At 38.6% G+C, this 19,163-nt stretch overlaps 2 protein-coding genes across 3 annotated transcripts; one reads left to right on the forward strand and one right to left on the reverse strand.

Annotated features, from left to right (window-relative positions):
* Nucleotides 1-585: 585 nt before the first annotated feature.
* LOC122036774 (beta-galactosidase-like) lies at nt 586-11,520 on the reverse strand. 2 transcript variants are annotated; one of them, XR_006127438.1, is made up of 19 exons: nt 11,042-11,520; nt 10,848-10,943; nt 10,634-10,746; nt 10,443-10,509; nt 10,267-10,359; nt 10,015-10,161; nt 9,620-9,708; nt 9,400-9,505; nt 9,217-9,304; nt 8,919-9,037; nt 8,671-8,835; nt 8,308-8,477; nt 8,116-8,225; nt 7,915-8,024; nt 7,391-7,501; nt 7,194-7,295; nt 6,855-7,060; nt 6,497-6,787; nt 586-803 (listed from the first exon to the last, which is right to left on the reverse strand). XR_006127438.1 is itself a non-coding variant. In XM_042596178.1 (19 exons), exons 2-19 carry the CDS (start codon nt 11,249-11,251, stop codon nt 6,676-6,678), a joined length of 2,214 nt encoding a protein of 737 aa, XP_042452112.1. In that variant the 5' UTR covers nt 11,252-11,257; nt 11,344-11,519; the 3' UTR covers nt 6,394-6,675. The 2 variants fall into 2 exon arrangements, 1 of the variants encoding a protein (XP_042452112.1); XM_042596178.1 differs by lacking the exon at nt 586-803 and having other exon boundaries at nt 6,394-6,787; nt 11,042-11,257; nt 11,344-11,519.
* Nucleotides 11,521-14,974: 3,454 nt separating this feature from the next.
* Nucleotides 14,975-19,117, forward strand: LOC122036773 (nucleosome assembly protein 1;4-like; the record flags this gene model as incomplete). Its single annotated transcript, XM_042596177.1, has 7 exons — nt 14,975-15,026; nt 15,118-15,161; nt 15,257-15,352; nt 18,477-18,569; nt 18,742-18,823; nt 18,898-18,959; nt 19,045-19,117. Coding segments are annotated over exons 1-7 (502 nt in total), but the record flags the coding sequence as incomplete, so codon positions are not given.
* Between the last annotated feature and the right edge of the window lie 46 nt (nt 19,118-19,163).

Genomic DNA, 19,163 nt, shown 5'->3' on the forward strand with positions numbered 1-19,163 from the left:
TTCGGTGGAGGTTTATCTAAGTAGGGAAACAGAATCATGCTTTTAACAATCAGAAAAGGAAAGACAACTTGACATTTAGATCTAAAACAAACTCAGTGATGAGATATGATTCTGATTGACTCTACCAACCATACTTTTGTGGTTGACAAATCCTTGTCAACAAAGGGTTTGCTAAGGTAACTTGTCATTTTCAAAATACTTTAGCAAAAGTAAAAAAATGATTCTCCATAAAGCCTCCACATTGCTGAAGTCATCACCTTAGAACCTCACTACTTGAATGGTTCTTGGGATTAACAGTGCAAAAATTAACATAATAAATTTATATTTACTTCTTCTCGGAAGGATATATAAAAGTTTTGATTCAAGAGGATTCCAAGAAGGCTGTTTCTAACCTTCTTCAAACCATCCTGAGAAAGATGAAATTTAAAGAAACAGAAAAGAAGCCTACAAGGATTTTTTTTTTTCTTCTTTTTCTTCCAGTTTGATTTCTCAATTCCTCAACAGCCAAAAGGACCACAACCTTTGCAAAGTAATGCAAAATTGTGAGATAAGAAACATAGAACAGAACTGCACAGGTTATGATAAGTTTTCTGTAGATCAAACATGTCTTACAAGCTTGAATAATATAGAAACAAGTGTTTAATTCATCCATACTGTTTTCTGTAAGCATTAACCCGACCACTTACATGGTGCAAACGAATGGTTTGCAATGACATAATTATAGGTATTCAGCATCCTTGAGTTAAGATGCATCCAATAATCCATATACATTTTGGCAAGCAATGTCGAACATACTACTCTATGTTCTGTTGGTGCAACCTTAGGTCAAGGTTGACCTGGTTGACCCGACTTGAGGTGACTTGACTCGAGTTGTATTTTGATGTTTGACTTGGGAAGATTGTCGGTGCAACCTTAGGTCAAGGTTGACCTAGTTAAGTTGCATGTTGATGTTTGACACTCGTGAGAGAATTCTATTCTTGATATGAGACAAGAATAGATGTTTGGGAGATTATTGGTGCAACCGTAGGTCAAGGTTGACCTGGTTGACCTGATTCGGGAAAAAGTCCAAGTATGGAGACTTGGCACTGGAAAAGTCCAAGCAGGGAGCTTGGCACGCGAAAAGTCCAAGTATGGAGACTTGGCACGGGAAAAGTCCAAGTATGGAGACTTGGCTCAGGAGACTTGAGCAGAGGAAAGTTAGTGTGAGTAAAGTGGACTAAGATGTTAGAGAAAGTAAGGAAAGTCGAGGGGAAAGTCTAGATGTAAAGAGAAAGAAAATCCATGGATGACGTTGAAAATCATGGATCAAAATCCGATACGGTGTCGACACGTTCTACGAGAGAAAAGTCGGGATATTGGGACTGGCAGCTTCCCTGATGATTGCGTCGCGAGAAAGGTTGCCCGTGAGAGTTGGGGACGGGACGATCGTGGTCCGCAGACCGATCAGGGATTCGATCGCGACACCTGATCGGTCTGGGGACCGATCAGGTGTCGAACAGAGGCTCTTGCGCCTAGGCTGATCGGTCTGTGGACCGATCAGAGTTCTAGCCGTTGCGACGCAACGGCTAGTTCTCTGCTGTTTCTTCTTCGCAGGTATAAAGGGGCTGAGGGCTTCTACAGGAAAACAATTCTTCTTCCTCCTTCCTGTTGCTAAGTACTGCTGTGCTTGAGTTTTGTTGAGCTCGTCCAAAGCTTCGCGTGAGCTTCCCCGACTGGAACAGCTGCTGCTGTTAGAGTTTTTGAAGCTGCTGCTTCATCCGGACTCCAGTCGACGAGAAAGCAAGATTGGTAGAGTGCTTGTGTATTCTTATTGTATTTCTTGCTTACTCTTTGTTCTTGTACTCTTTGTTTGCTGTTGCAAACATTTGTGGCGAGGTTTCTCCACCCACAAGGAGTATAGTGTATTAGCCGGTTCTCCGGGGACTCATCCACCGACGGATTGACTGGACTCGTCCACCTTACGGACACGCCGAGGAGTAGGAGCCCTAATCTCCGAACCTCGTTACATCCTTGTGTTAAGGTTTGTTTTTCTTCTCTTTCGTTTCTTTGTATTTTCCGCTGCACTAACCTAATCGTAGGAAGAAACGCGAAAGATTGGGGTCGGCTATTCACACCCCCTCTCTAGCCGTTCAAAGGATCCTAACAAGTGGTATCAGAGCGAGGCCGCTCTTCATCGGATCAACACCCGTGGGAGCAAAGCTAGAGATGGATCAATTCGGAGAAGACATCACGATTCCACCCTTCTACAACGACAACTTCACATATTGGAAGGTAAGGATGATGTATTTTCTTAGGACTAATATGTTGAACTGGTTTTGTGTACAAGAAGGTTTTTCTCCTCCAATGGATAAAGAAGGAGAGCCTCTAGAGAAGAACAAGTGGACGAAGGAACAAGTCCACCAATCCACGATCAACAATGAGGTAACTAAAACAATTGAATTTTCATTACCTACTAATATTTTGTGTAAGATAGGTAAATACAACAATGCCAAGGAATTGTGGGATAACTTGGCCAAGTACCATGAGGAGAGCTCCACTTCAAGCCATGAAGAGGAGCCTAGTGAGCCAAGTAGCTCACATCATGGAGGGAGCAAATTGGGAGTTGAGGGCTACTCAACATCCAAGGAAGAAGAGGAGGAGAGTTCCTCTTGCTCAAGTTCGGAGCAAGAAGAAGAAGTTTCCACCTCCGGAAGGGTTGAAGAAGAAAGCTCATCTCCATCCACAACCCTAGGTAACTCAAACACTGTGATTTCAAGCAAATTACACATAATGTGTTTTGAGTGTAGGAAACATGGGCACTACAAGAGTAAGTGTCCAAGGAGGGTTAGGAAGACTCCACCGGCACCAAAAGTCAAGGGAGCCGGAGTCCCGACACGCAAAGGCAAGGAGCACGTGGTATGCTTCCAATGCAAGCGAAGGGGACATTATCGGAGTCAATGTCCAAGGGGGAGGCAACCTCACAAGGACAAGGGATGCACATCGATAGGGGGAGCTAAGGCAAACCCTAAGGTACCTTTTAAGGCACACTATTGCAATTCAAATAAGAAACATGCTAGTAGTTTTATTGCTATTGCAAATAATGATAAGCATGTTAACACTAGAAATCAACACATGTGCTTAGGTGCTAAACATATTAGCCTAGGTAAGGATAACACTAGAAATACCAACCCTAGGTTTAACGCTTCTAAAGTTAAGGAAAACCTAGGTAGAAATCCCAAGAAGACTAGACACATGCCTAGGAATATCTCAAGAGAAAATGACAAATTAAAACTTGAGGTATTAGAAAGGGAAAATCAAGTCTTGAGGTCAAGACTTGATAATTTAGAAAAGGCTCTTAAAAACATGGAGAAGTCATCTCTAGGGTTTAAGGGTCAAAAACCAATGTCCAAGGACAAAAAGGGTTTGGGTCACAAACCTAAGTCCCAAATGGTCAAGCCCACTTATCACAATGTTCCATTCGATTATGGAACAAAACCTAGGGCTAGGAAGACCATTACCAAGGTTACAAGGGGAGTCACCCCTATAGTTGACCTTGATGAGACCCAAATGACCAAGGCTTCAAAGCCTAAGAGGGTCATTAGGAGGGTTGCTAGGGAAGTTATCCCTAGTGAATATTTAGTGAACCCAATGAGCTCTAATAGGTATTGGGTTCCTAGGAGCATTTTCTCTACCCCATAGATGGGTTAGAGAGTGTCAACTCCAATAAGAAGGGTAGTTAACTCAACTTTGAGGAAATTGACACTCAAGGAACATTTTCAAGGTTTTTGGAACCTTTGAAAATGAAATGGAATAATCTTTATCATTCACTCCTTGGAAGAGTAAAGTGTGCCAAAGTGAGAATATTTTAATCTTATTTGGCACAATTTAAGAAAACCTAGAGAAATACCATAATTGGGATTTTGGTTTTCTCTTAGGGATATATGGGCAATCTAGGGTTAGATTTTAAGTTAGCTAAGGCTAAGGATACTTAGATATATTTTATTGATGTCATGCCATGACATCATATTTATTTTATTATCATTTGAAATGTCATGATATGTTAATGCTTAGGTTATCTATATGTCATGCTCTAGTCAAGTTTCATACTTTATGCCATGACATCATGACTTTGGCACATGTTTTCCATTTATGATATCATTTATGCCATGTCATCATCTCTTGCATTAATAATCAATGAATTTGATTTAAGGATAAAAACACATTTTGATATTGAGATCAAAGTGTAGTTTAGCAAATGCATGAGAACTTAGTCTAAGATAACCTAAACCCATATCTCACATCAAAATTGACTTGGATGTGTTTGATACACTTTAGATGTGTGTGAGATATTAGGATCATGAGTTAGGATCAAGGTACATAGGTCTTGTACCTAGATGAGCCTAATTCAAGAAATGAAGGATCATAGGGAAAGCTTGTGTACAAGTCATGTACATTTAGCCCTAAGATTATGGTCCTAAATTCAAATGGTTTTAAAAGCATTTTAAAATTGATTTGAAAAACCTTGATGAAGCTTTCCTAGTGATAGCATTCATCATTGACCGAAGTGATACAAAGTTGAGCTAAACTTGAACTATTTCAAAGTTTTTGAACTTTGTATCAAGATTGAAAAATGGAAGTTATTTTCATAGAAAACTATTTTTCCATGATAGTGTATGATATGAGGAATGTATCCTCAAAGTTTCGTAATTTTTGGAATTTTCTTGAATTTATTAGGAGTTTCTGAATTTCCGGAAGGGGAAATCAGAAATTCTGATTTCAGTGTCTGGATCGGTCCGGGGACCGATCCAGGGAAGCTCTGATCGGTCTGCGGACCGGTGGATCGGTCTGCAGACCGATCCAGTAAGATCCAGAAAGCTTGATGCGATCTGGTGAAGGACGGATCGGTCTGGGGACCGATCCAGGGGGTTTCTGATCGGTCTGGGGACCGATCAGGGCGTGCCGAATTTCTGATTTTTCAGCTGGTGTCTGAAATTTCAGTTATGGAAGTGGTGTTTTTGGATTTCTAAAGGTTTGGAACTCTCTAAGACATTGTTGGTGCAATGGTCAAAGGGGGAGTTGACTTTTAGGGGGAGTTTTTACTCCAAAAGACTTTTAAGGATTAGTGATATGAGATTATCACTAAGTTGATTGTTGAGTTTAGTATCAAGGAGGAAATTAAGAGTTTCAAATGAAAGGTATGGGACTTTCATTAGGAAGAAACTCTTGACCTTGATACCCTCCTTGTTCTTTTTGATGTGTGTCAAAAAGGGGAGAGTGTTCATTGGAGAATTATCAGAAAACCCAAGTTAGGTTATCGGGTTAACCTAAGCTAGGGGAAGAATGTCTAGGAATGTTCAAGGAAGAACATTGGAATTCTTTTTGATGTGTGTCAAAAAGGGGGAGAATTATTGGAGAACCCAAGTTAGGTTATCGGGTTAACCTAAGGGGAGAATGTCCAGAGAATGTTCAAGGAAGGAACATTGGACATTGGAAGATGATTGAAAACCTAAGTTAGGTTATCGGGTTAACCTAACTTGATTATGGTTTTGTCAAACATCAAAAAGGGGGAGATTGTTGGTGCAACCTTAGGTCAAGGTTGACCTGGTTGACCCGACTTGAGGTGACTTGACTCGAGTTGTATTTTGATGTTTGACTTGGGAAGATTGTCCTACAACTGAAATTAAATTAGTAAAAAAAAGAGAAAGAGAGAGTCTGAAAGTCAAAAGGAAAGTAGATGAAGTCAATAAAATAAGTCAGTCGGAACCAGAGACTTAGCGATCGAGACCCTCGAGGATTGATCGGTCCGCAGACCGATCAGGGATTCGATCGCGACACCTGATCGGTCTGGGGACCGATCAGGTGTCGAACAGAGGCTCTTGCGCCTAGGCTGATCGGTCTGTGGACCGATCAGAGTTCTAGCCGTTGCGACGCAACGGCTAGTTCTCTGCTGTTTCTTCTTCGCAGGTATAAAGGGGCTGAGGGCTTCTACAGGAAAACAATTCTTCTTCCTCCTTCCTGTTGCTAAGTACTGCTGTGCTTGAGTTTTGTTGAGCTCGTCCAAAGCTTCGCGTGAGCTTCCCCGACTGGAACAGCTGCTGTTGTTAGAGTTTTTGAAGCTGCTGCTTCATCCGGACTCCAGTCGACGAGAAAGCAAGATTGGTAGAGTGCTTGTGTATTCTTATTGTATTTCTTGCTTACTCTTTGTTCTTGTACTCTTTGTTTGCTGTTGCAAACATTTGTGGCGAGGTTTCTCCACCCACAAGGAGTATAGTGTATTAGCCGGTTCTCCGGGGACTCATCCACCGACGGATTGACTGGACTCGTCCACCTTACGGACACGCCGAGGAGTAGGAGCCCTAATCTCCGAACCTCGTTACATCCTTGTGTTAAGGTTTGTTTTTCTTCTCTTTCGTTTCTTTGTATTTTCCGCTGCACTAACCTAATCGTAGGAAGAAACGCGAAAGATTGGGGTCGGCTATTCACACCCCCTCTCTAGCCGTTCAAAGGATCCTAACATGTTCATCTTCTTGAACTTAAACAGGAAAATCCTGGGCTCTCAATGGCTGCAGTTCCTGCTTCTCCATCGATCACCAGGAGTATATTTGTAGATGTCTAGAACAATTGTCTTGTCTTCTTTATTTAACTTAATCCTTCACCTTGGTTATTATTTCTAGATGTCCTGAACAATAAGCTCTTTCACTGAGCTGTTCTTCTTACCATGGATATGCCAGATGGGTCCGCACCCATCTCTTCGAAAACAACCAGAAGATTTCCAGTTGGCTTTAGCCAGGAGCGAGGAACATGATACCTGAGATTAGTTATCACACAACTGTTAATTATCTGCTTTAGCATAATCATTGGAAAACACTCCGTACCATTTTTGAGAAGAATCCCCACAATTAGTTTGGCATTTTTTCTCATTGTACGTTCCACGGTAATCACAATCACCACAAGAACCGGAAGCTTTGTAGGCAGGCCAATAACGACCGATACTTTGCCCATTTATCCATATTTGACCTTTACCCATGCTACTCATATCTAAAGCCAATGGGTCATTCCCTGCTGGAGCATTGAAGTAAGCCTGGGAGATCAAAATGATTGAGTGAGACGATGATCATTAGAAGGGAGCAAACGATAGGACATATCAAACTAAAAGGAAAATAAAGAAACAGCACTTCGCGAGGATGCCTGCAGCTGTGCTATGCAATACAAACCTTGTGCCAAGTCATGGGCATTCTTGTGGATGCACCTCCCCACTCAACTGAAGAAGCTCCATTAAGTGTGTGAAGATTTAAATGTTCACCCTGTAGGCCAACCTGCACGACTCATCAAGGTTACAACTCATAATACTTGTGGGACATAAAATCAAAAAGAATATAACACACTGGGCAAGTTGTGCACATTCATAGACCTGGTAAGTCCATGTTTGTGATCCAAGGTCTCGTTTTCCTTCGTTTAGTCCTTCTAGAGTTACCGGACCAAGAACACCAGCATTCCATGTCTCAAAGTGGTTACCCACATTCTGAAACAAATAATAAAGGAACAAAGAATAACATTTATTCTTAGTTTTGAGGCATATATTTTGCTGTATAATAAACCAGTTTTTTTTTTTTTCAAAATACAGGACAATAAGTCATGTTAATCCTATCAAGAAAATATATGTTTATCACAAGTTGTGTTAATGCCAACTTTTTAAATTGGCTACATGGATCTTATCACTCTAATGGGTTCTATGAACTCACTTTTTATCGGCTTAAATCTACTTCCTATAACTCTAACCTATTCAACAACATACCTAGCTAGAGAATTTTCTACTCATCTTTGAAGATGTACCTATGATCTTAACTTCCTTTTTTTCTAATTTCATCATCTATTAAAGCTACATTTTCTCTTCTCGAGTAACTCATCGTTCACCCAACTAGGAAAGGTACTCACTGGCAGACCAACAGCTACACTTAAAATGGAAATCTTGTTCCTTCCTGCCCACAACTTTACATTTCCTGTATAAGTCAGCTTTGGACTGTCTAGTCCACCATAGACGATGCCTGCCAAAAAGTTGAAAGAGTTGTTTGAACCATACTGTAAATGATAAATTCTTGCAGAAGAAATTGTGGTGCTTGAACTAAAGTCACTCACCGATTCTTTCTCCATTGACGAAAACATGCATAGCATGACCAGCTGACATCACGGTGAGGTAAGGGTTCCGGCCATTCTTCAAAAATTGCTCATTTGGGCTAATGTCAACACTGAGAAGAGAATTTTGTATTCAACTGAACATAAGCTGCAAATTAAGGTCCCAAAATATGTTCATGGCGATCTTCTACTCACGTAATAGTGTACCACATGTAGTCAGACTTGTCCCGTGTCATGCTTAGCTGCTCAACTAGTCCATTTTTTGTGAACGATTCATCATCCAATGAGTTGGTCTGCTCACTAAAGGACTTCCAAGAAAACTTGCCGACCCATGCCATTTTGTACTGAATTGTCGGAGCTACTACCTGATCATAAATTGTCACACCATTTTCAAGAATGTTGAAACTTCGCACCAGTAGTATACAAGTTGGTTCTAAAGATAAATTTGAAAAAAAAAATCATAAAATAGATGAGTAGAACTTTGGACTGATAGTCTGTTTATTAAACTACTAAATTAATCCAAGCATAAAAACAATTATCATAAAAAATACTTCTAACCCTTGCGGTATTGAATACGGCAGTTTTGCAATCAGGAAGTATACTGATGGACCAAGCTGGAAGGTCATAGCTCACTCCATTGAAAGTAACCCTTGCAGATGATCTTGGGTTATAATTAGAAAGGAATGCTGCACAAGCACCTGCTTTTGATCTGTAAACGTGTGCCTAAAAGGAATTATGTGTAATTAGTTCAATTATTCACATGATTTGTTGCTATCCTACAGCCTACACAAACTTGTGAGATGAACCTGCTCATAATTTCCAAGTTTTGAAATTGTTGGATCTGCAGATATGAGGGCTGGCTCAGACATTTTAATTGCTTTATGAAGATCTCTCAAATGACCCCATTTTGGTTGCCTCAAGAGACCTGAGTATAGTGACCGTCATTAGGCGAAGGAATTTCTAATTTGGCATTCGATGTATATATGTTACTGATGATTGATCGCATTATACAGCTACTTTAATACTTCAAAGAACAAAATGGCAGTGAAAAACCAGACAAAGAGGGCTGATAGGTTAAGTTGAGCTCTAATTCTTCACCCATACCATATTCATCTATCGGAGCATCATAGTCATAGCTTGTTGATATGAATGGGCCACCAGCTGTCCGACCAAAGTTTGTCCCTCCATGATACTAGATTCAACAGAAAAGAAAATAAATTCTTTTCTTTCGATATCACATAAAGGATTAACAATTAGTGAAACTGAATTGAACATTCAACTTCTTACCATGTAGTAATTAACAAAGGATCCACCTTTCTGTATAAACCTTGCAACAGCAAAAGCCAAATCCTCAACTGGCCGGTGAGGAACTGGACCTCCAAAAGCGGTGAACCTGATATATATTATGAATGTGATGAATAAGTGCACTATATATCAAGAAAATATTAGTTGGCTGGTTCATTCTGAAGCAAAAGAAAAAAGTATTAATAGTTCAAGTGAAAATTACCAGCCAGTCCAAGCTTCAGTCCACATACTAGGTTTATAAGGTTTGTTTGGAGAGAAATAATCACAGTAGAACCCATTGCAAGTATTAATCTGAAAAGAAATTCCAATATCACTATTACATGATAATATATTTTTCTTAAAAGATATTTAATTATTTGAACTTCTACAAATAGATTTTTGTGATAATCATTGACCATGTGAAAAAAAGCATGCAAAATAAAGCAAAGCAATTAGTTGAAATAATCCAGTGTAACAAATCAAGGGAACTCACAAGGCACTGGCATTGGGATTTCAATTTTGATACAAGAACTTCAAAATTTATGCATTGTATATCTATATACATTCATTGCAATGATAATTCGAGTGGGCATAAAAGAAGTATTCTTTTGAACTTACTACTGGATCAGGTGCATCATCTTGTTTACACATGACCCATGGCACACCGGTGTTAAGGCCAACTGCCATTTGAGCTGCCCACGTTGCATAATTCTTGGCGACAGAGCCACCATAGTAGTCCTCCAACGGACCATATTCATTTTCAATCTGTTCAATTTAAGCACACAACTCAGAAGAACTAGAGAATTACTTGGGTGAAGCTATAGACTTAGTTTCCAATTCATTAGGGAGAAAAAAGAGAGTAAATTATACCTGTGAGAGGATTATCGGGCCACCTTGAGACTGATATAATCCTTCAGACTTCATCATGGAGACAATTTTTTCAGTGAAACTCTCCATCGCAGCCTTTTACATGAACAAAGGAATGATTAGGTCAAGAGAGTAACTTGAGAGAAATAAAACAAGAAGAAGAATGTGTTAAATCTTACTTTGAAAGGTCCATTGTTAGTCCGGAAGCTGATACCAGGAACATACTTTAGCCAGATAGGAAATCCCCTGTTCCACAACAGAAGATGAACAAGTAAATATAATCAAAATGCGAAGTTGAGAAATTGATTTCACTTCTTTTGAAGGAACCTAGAAAAAAAAAATCCTTAGTTGACAGTAATCAGAAGCTTACCCAAAGTTCCATTCTGCACAAACATAAGGACCTATCCGAAGATGAACGTAGAGACCAGCCTGCTTCACCAGCTTAATAAAGCGAACCAGATCATAATTCCCTCCAAAATAATACTGCCAAAACCAAGGAAATCACCCAAAAAACTTTCTTAAAAATCACCAAAAAGTTACGAAAATGATAAAAGGAAGATTTTGAGATGGAATAACCAGCATACCTGGCCAGGGGAAGGCTCATGGCCGTTCCAGAACACATAGGTCTGGATGACATCCAAGCCGCCGTCTTTGGCCTTCTGTATGAGATCCGGCCACATCTGGAGACAAGGGACAAGTAAAAATAGGAACTTTACATAGCAAAACAAGTCCGAGTACCACAAAGGAGCCACATTTCACGCAGGAGCGGATTCCTCACCTCCGGAGTGCTGCGGGGGTAATGAATGGAACCAGAGATGAGAATCCTCCGCTGACCATTGATGATGAGGGCCTTGCGGTCGTAGGAAACGGAGGCGCCGACCGGAGCGAGCAGAGACGGCGAAAAAAACAGTATCGCTGCAGCCACCGCCAGTAGCAGAAGATCGGAAAGCCTCCGGCGGCGCCCAAGCGCCACAGGCTCGGCGTTCATTGCCTCCTACAGATGTTCTCCGCGCAAAGGCGTCACCTTTATTTAAATTTCCTTATCTACACTGTAAGGAGCAGAATCTCTTCTTACTCTACCTCGATTGCCCGGTAACTTTCTTTTAGACGGCACTAGTGTCTCCCTCCCTTCGCTTGCCTGCTCTGTACCATCATCTTCACCGAGAAAGAGAGGCAAAGGGAGGATCTTGGAGACTGCGGAGTAAAAGCAAGCATTGCTACTGAAATTTAATACCAGCGAGTGAAGCGAGGGCTAAGATTGGTGCTCGAATGGTGGGGTCTTTTCCTTCGACGCAGCAGGTAGCCGTGCGCAGTCTTTCGCCACGCACTTTTACCGGGCTCTGCAATTCTAAACCCGCCTCCACAGAGTAAAGAGGAAGCAAAAGACAAAAGAGCTTGTTCTTTGCTCTGGTGATGTTTAGTTACTACTGTGATTCCAAGAATATTTTCAAAACTAGTACAAAATTCGAAACATTGAGATGAAAAAAATTGAAAATTATAACAAAAACACAACTATTGCCTTGGTTTCCAATATGCTTGTGGAAGAAATTGAGCATGATAAGTTTTGTATGATCAAACAGTGTTCTAAATAAATTGAGCATGGAAGAAATTTTTGGCAGTTTGATTGTATTTAGGGCCTACACTTTTGACAAAGAGCGAGCCTATTAGTGTAACAAGAGTTTGTTTAAGCAAAGAAAGTTGTTATGGTCCCTGAGTCCATAAATGTATTGAAAAAGACATTGCACCAACTATATAAAACAACCAAGCTTATCATGTTGCATATTCTTTTCAATGTTGTGGAATAAAAAAACAACAAAAACTTTAAATTAAGACTACTTTGACATTGCTTCTCGTATTTGAACTCCCCAACCCAAATGCCACTGATTCTCTATTTGATTTCCGATTTTTTTTCTCTACTACTTGTGAAGATAAAGTTGGAGTTGAGTGTGTTGGTTGGTATAGACATTTTGTGACGCATATAATGAAACAATAATCAGTTCTGTTTAAGAGACAATGATATCTTAGGAGTTAGGACCAGACCTTGTCATTCATAAATAATAAAATGGAAAGCTAGTTAACTGAACTTGATTGGGTGCATAACTTAGTCTTTTAAGAACTTCCCCGGGGGCACCATTCGATATTTTACTTTCTAAATCATCAGTTAAGAAAGAATTCTAGCATCATCAAAGTTTGCTATGATCATTAGATGGTCACCACGGTACCTAAATCCTTATCAACCATGTTTGATAGATATATGAACCAAGCAAACATCGAAAGGTCGGTGTACAGACTCCAATTGGATGTAGTTTCACATCTTCGGTTCTTTCTTCTCCTTTTTCGTCAAACTATTTCACAACAACTCTCTTATGCTTTTTCTTTCGCTTTGTTGTTGGGTCCTTGATGTCTGGAAGTAGGGTAGGTGGCCATTGATTACAGGTCCCTCCCTTACAGAAGGGATTCCCTAAAGCTGGGTTCTCCTGCCTTGTTCATTGTTAAGCAATTGACTATCCACCTAACTTTGTATCTGTAAAACATTTCACACTGATGTAATTCAAGGTTTTCTTTACAAGTAGATGCTTAAAAACTGCAGAACAATGACAAATGATGTTTGTCATTGCTTACACAGTTGGAGTATTTTATTCGAATATTGATGTGTTTGGGCAAAATGAAGATGGTTTTCTTCTGAATAAGAAAGCATTGGGTTGTCTCAGATTACTAAGCTCCATTGCTTACCTCTGTCTTATTCTCTACCATAAATTTTGTTCACTCAACTTAACTTTTGTATGTTTTATTTTGGATGAAATATGAGAAACAAAATCAGAATTAAAGAACAATTAGTAGTGAATTGATCCTAGGAATCAGGGGTCTCCAGCTTGAATCATTACCTAAGTTCCATCTAAACACATAGATTATGTCTCTGTGCCATCCTTTTCATTTGTTAGCAGTGTGTTCTTATGAACATGAAGAGAGTCTCAAAGAGTGGACTCAATTGGAAACATGAGTCAGCATATCTATTCAGTTTAGATAAGAAGAAAGAGTTGATAAAAATATGAACTACTACTGAATGAGGTCATCAGTGGCAATATCATCTAATTATAGTGAAACTAAGCTTAAACAATCACAACTTAATTCTTGCTGAACACTGACTCTTATCATTTAAAGCATGAGCAGGATCCAGGAGATGCCTTTAGATATAATCCCTTACAAAGCATAAAGCCGCAACGAAAACCTTGTCCACAAAGTCATCATATTCTTCAACTGCTCAATAACTTTTCCTCTTGAAATACATCCAAAGAAAGGAATTGAAAATGACATACAAAGAATGCATTTTATACATGCAAGCTAAGCATCTCCAAGCATATCTACATATCTCCGATTCGGTGCCATTGTATCTTCCAAGCAACAATTGATGCCAAATATCTTAATGCAAGATGGGGCACCCCAATTTAGTCCTAGGTGGCAAATTAGGATTTCATTGTGTGATGGTAAGTTATTGTTAACTTACATTCATTTCTTGATCGAAGGCAGGATACTGAACATCCATGCAAATGGATCATAAAAAAAACTGATTTTAGTTGGATATCCATCCAATCGAATCAACTGATTAAATGAGGTTCAGTAGTCCATTAATGGAGTTCAACCATCCACATGACTTGTGCTGATTCCAGCTGCACCATGTTCTAAATGATACTCAATTATAGCCACTAATGTCTATCGAAAAGTAGTTGGTAAGCTTTTATCAACACAAACACATCTACTTGCTTCTTAAGAAAATGATTGGAGCACAAGTTGTGGATGGTCTTGCGGTGATTGAAACTACATGACGCTTAGCAGGATAGATACAAGAAGTAGAATTTAAGTTCCAATTGGGTGGATTCTTTCCTTATCCCTTGCGAACTCGCAATTCAAATCTCATCCTGCAAGAAACTATATAGTGTCTCTGATACTTTAGAACAGTGATCCCCTTCTCGATCAACATATCTAGCTTATGCGGCTTGGCTCCAACTCTGTTACTCGCGTGTTATAATGGACATGATCCACACACAACCTGCAATTCACAATCGCCAAGTTCCAATAGTCCTAAAATTAGGATTTTAGATAACAATTTCTTATGATTTATTATTCTCATGATAGTATAATAAGCGCAAACCTTAAATCAATCACAAAGACTATTGCAAGTCTTGGTGGGAAATAAGAAAATTATTCAAAATAAACCCTTTTAATAAGAAGAACTAATGATTGTACGGCAACCACAAAGATTTATATTAACTCTTAACTTAAAGGAAAAAATAAGGATAATTATTCAAAAGAAAATGCCACATTTTAGGAGATATTCACTTGGATATAGGCCTTGAAAATTGAACGGGCCGATTAAATTGGGCCGAAAGGATCCGAATTCAATCGGCCCGTCAACGACAGAGCCCTAAAACTTACCAATTTCGCAGTTTAGATTTATGGGATATCTGGACAACGCACACCCGAGTTGCAAACAAATGTTTATCCAATAGAAGTACGGGTAACCAAGTGGGTGTTAGTTGCTGGTCAACATCATTAATCTTTGCCTTCTGCGGTTGCCGGGTATAAAGATCCACCGCATCCCTCGGTTTCAAGCCTCTCAATTGCAATTTGCCACTCGTAACCCCGCGCCTAGGGTTTTCTCTTTGAAGCTTCTCATCTCGAGACAGGGGCAGCGGCGGCGGCGAGAGCGAAGATGAGCAACGCAAAGCAGCAAGACGGCCTTAATCTCGCCGATCTGGGCGCCGGTCTCCATCTTTCTAGATCATATTTTCTTCACTCGTCCTGTTTCTCCCCGTTCTTGTTTGGTTCTGATGTTGGATTTGCTTGTTTTTGCAGCTTTGAGTGCGGAGGATAGAGCTGGTCTAGTCAATGCTCTAAAGGTGCTTTTTTGGGATGAACCGTGTTTGGGTTTTGGACGATTTGGAGGAGAATACATGGATAGATGTTTGTTAATGGTTCTTTTTTTGAGATGCAGGACAAGCTCCAGAGTCTGGCAGGGAAACATACTGATATCTTGGAGACGCTCAGCCCCGCGGTTAAGAAACGTGTCGAGTTTTTGAGGGAGATTCAGGTTCTCTTTTTCACTAAACTCGACTTTTTTCCCACGTCTGTTAATGTATTTGGATGGTCTTTTTATTTTGGCTGTTTTGTGGTGTTGTTATTGAGGATACTAGCAGTTATCTTGTCCCTCTCTATTTAAGTCCTGGTATGATATATGACATCAAGTAGGTTTATTTAGATTTCTATTTCTGAAAAAAGAGTCCAAATATAACGACAAGAATGACATCATTGCTCTTGTTTATTTGTTTTATTCTTCAGCTTCAGATAGTTGGAGTTGTGTCTCTGAAAATAGTCTGTTCAAAATCATTTTCCTTTTAAGTCCTTATTTGTTTGGTAGATTGTTGAATACTGCACAAATTTGATTGCTTTACCTCCAGTTGTTACCTACCAACTTGACTTGACCATTTAACACTGGAAGGACTATAACGGTGCTCAAATGATGCTTGCTCTGTTATTTTCTTAAAATGTTGTAGAATAAATATTAAAAAGTGTATGACAGTGGTAAGCTGTTGGGTCCCTGATAGTTTCATGTATGCTATGCTTTTTCAAAGATGCATCTTTGGTCCTCTTAACATATTGTTTGAATGAAAATACGCAAATATCATAATCAAATAGTTTGTTAATCATACATGTATCTAATATAACTCCACAGAATGGTGGATAATGCAATGATTCAAAATTATAACACTACCATTTATTGAAATTGTACTCCTATGCAACAGTTTTTGCTACCAGTTTTCTCAGATTATTGATCATACAAGTATTATGTAATATGAAAATGCATAAGTGCTATGCAACCGACACACTATATGAACCACATAATGTGGGCTTTGAATGTGCAAATTTTCTTGAAAATTTCTGCCAATGATGGTGTGCTAGGACATTGGTTTTGCTCATTAGATTTAGTTGCAGTTTTTGTGTCGTTGTGAAGAGATAGGTGTGTACTAGAAGGCATACATCATTTGGTTAAGGGAACAAAGAGTGTGAATGGTGCTGGCTATTGATTCTTTGTTTCATTCAGAAACCATAGCCCTTTCCTACATCATGCCTCAAGGCCTGCAACTTGGAAGTTCTCAATGAACTGGAACTAAAATAGGCCTCTCAAACAACAAAGATTGAACTCTTCACTTCAAGGGGTTTCAACGAGGTTATGTTATTTGAAATAGTTCCATTGTCTAAATGAATAATATTTTCCATTAGGGCCAATTTAATACTGCCACTTAAAGATTTACAGTGAGATATAACAGTAAGCTGCCAATATAGTGATCCTTAACTTTTGTGCCTTTATTTTTTTTATTTGTGTTACAATGATGATAAGGATGACCTCAGGTCTGCATCTTTTTCTTGTGTCTGCCTAAACCTAATCCTGTTTGCATATGCAGATACCTAATTTTCTAAATAGTTAAATTAAATGCTAATATATACATTGAGCCATTCATTTAATTGTTTTGGTATCTAAAGATGACATAAGAAAGTCACCAGGAAACATTTACCTAAGATATAGAGCGAAACCAAAAAAGAAAGTCATATGATCAAAGAAATCCAAAGAATGGAAAGAAGCATACCTATCATGGGGAATGAAGTAATGCCCCATAATCATGGCAGGCAATGAACAACCTTGGAGTTAACTTTTGGATACTGGGTGATCGTGAGTAATATGGATGAAAGCCAGGATGGAAAGAGAGGTGTCAAATCTTTTACCATAGCATAGAGCATAATGGAGTGGAAGGTTGAGCATACTTGCATACAAATGTTAACAACTGCAGGATTGTGGAGATAGTGAATAGAAAGGCTGATGTGGTTGGTTTGCACAAGGGGATGGTGTAGACTGGAGTTGAATAGATAGGGAGTAGTCATTGTGGTGTGGACTAGCATTTATGATAGGGTATTAAGGTCCCTTAAAGGGAAATCAATTTCGCTGGCTTGCTGAGTGTTGTTTCAGTTTTAAAGAAATAGAAAAGACTTTGATTTAGATTGCAACAATGGTAATCTTATAAAAACAATATTAAAATGATAATCGAATATATCTATCTATGTTTTTAAGTATAATAAGATAAAATTTAATATAATATTTGATGAAATTTATATTAAAATTTTTTATTTGATTTAAATCAAACTAGATCATGTTTCATTTATGTCTTGAAGCAAAATTGGTTTTTGTTTTCATTTGTATATAAATATTTTTGTATTTATTCTGGAACATGGTATCTCACATGGTAAAACACAAACCCAGTATTATGTATTCGGGCTTTCCATGTATTGATCCAGGTGCTTGATACCTTAATTTTTAATTTTTACAACCCCCATGCCCTATTCAGAGTGTCCATCTTGGAGTGTAAAATGAAGTAGGTAGATGAAGAGTTGAAGCAACATACCCTGCTTGTACTTGCAACCACCCACATAACTGACCTACACAAATCTTGACATAAAAAGCCTATGCATTACAAAGAACTTGATTAAAGTGGATCCAGCTAATATTCCAAATTTCATGTGCTACAAAAAGGCAATTCATTTATTCTCAATTGTGCCCTAGATTTTCTGAAGTGTTTATCTGGTGTCACATGGCCAATTTAATTGTACTTTTCTTTGTTACTTGTAATATGAAACCATGATTTGACAAACTGTACCTTTGATATGATCTTTTTTTTTGGTCTGATGAGGACCAATACATTAACCACCTAATTTTTGGTGGTCCATTGCAATTTATTTAATTTAAATGTTTGTACAGCAGGATACATTAAGGCACCCCTAGATGCAATCACATATTTTTAATGTTTTTAATTAATCTTAATCTTAAATATATTAGTAGATTGCCATTATGTTAACTAATGTGTCTATGTGGTCATCTTCAATTTGAATGAATATGTTCTTTTGTCAATTAGTTCCTGTGCTGATGATGTAACATTGGGAAAAACATGGATCTCACATAGGGATTGATGTAGCACTGAGAAAGAGATGAAGTCACAGGATTGATGTAGCACCAGGAAAAACATCAACCTCACATGGGAAATCTAGAAAATAAAATAACACATGCTGTTTTTTTTTAAATTTATCAACAAATGCTCTGCTTTCGAACTGTGGTGTTTGGATTTTAGCTTACTGATGCAGCATCTGCATTACTTTCCTCTTTCTAGAGCCAACATGATGAGCTTGAGGCTAAATTTTTTGAAGAGAGGGCTGCACTCGAGGCTAAATATCAGAAATTTTATGAGCCATTGTATGCAAAGGTACACTTTGTGTATCTATACTGTTGATACCATTGTTTTACTACTAAACTACACTGAGATGAGCTAAAGGTCAATTATCTCTATGATCCTTATTGGATCATGTAGCTTTGTGAATTCTGATCTTGAATATTGTTTGATATGATATTTGCTGACATGGATACACGATTTACAGAGGTATGACATTGTAAATGGTGTTGTTGAAGTTGAAGGCAATAAAGTTGAATCTGCAGATGAAAGCGACAAAGCTAATGAAGGTTTTTAATGCAACTTGAATGCCAAATATTTATGTTGGTGCTTTTATTTAGGTGTTATTTGTTTGATGTTTTAGAAAAAGGTGTCCCTGGTTTTTGGCTTACTGCTATGAAAACAAATGAAGTGCTAGCAGAGGAGGTAAGTGAAATACAGAACTGCACTCTTTTATCATTTTAGTTTATTTGCTATTGTGATTATTCTATTACTTTTTCTTTGTAACTAGGTTCAAGAACGTGATGAAGAAGCCCTGAAATATCTAAGGGATATAAAGTGGTGCAGAATTGATGAGCCCAAGGGTTTTAAACTTGAATTTTTCTTTGATACAAACCCTTTCTTTAAAAA

Source organism: Zingiber officinale, unplaced genomic scaffold (assembly GCF_018446385.1).
Source record: "Zingiber officinale cultivar Zhangliang unplaced genomic scaffold, Zo_v1.1 ctg207, whole genome shotgun sequence".
NCBI classification, from domain to species: Eukaryota; Viridiplantae; Streptophyta; class Magnoliopsida; order Zingiberales; family Zingiberaceae; genus Zingiber; species Zingiber officinale.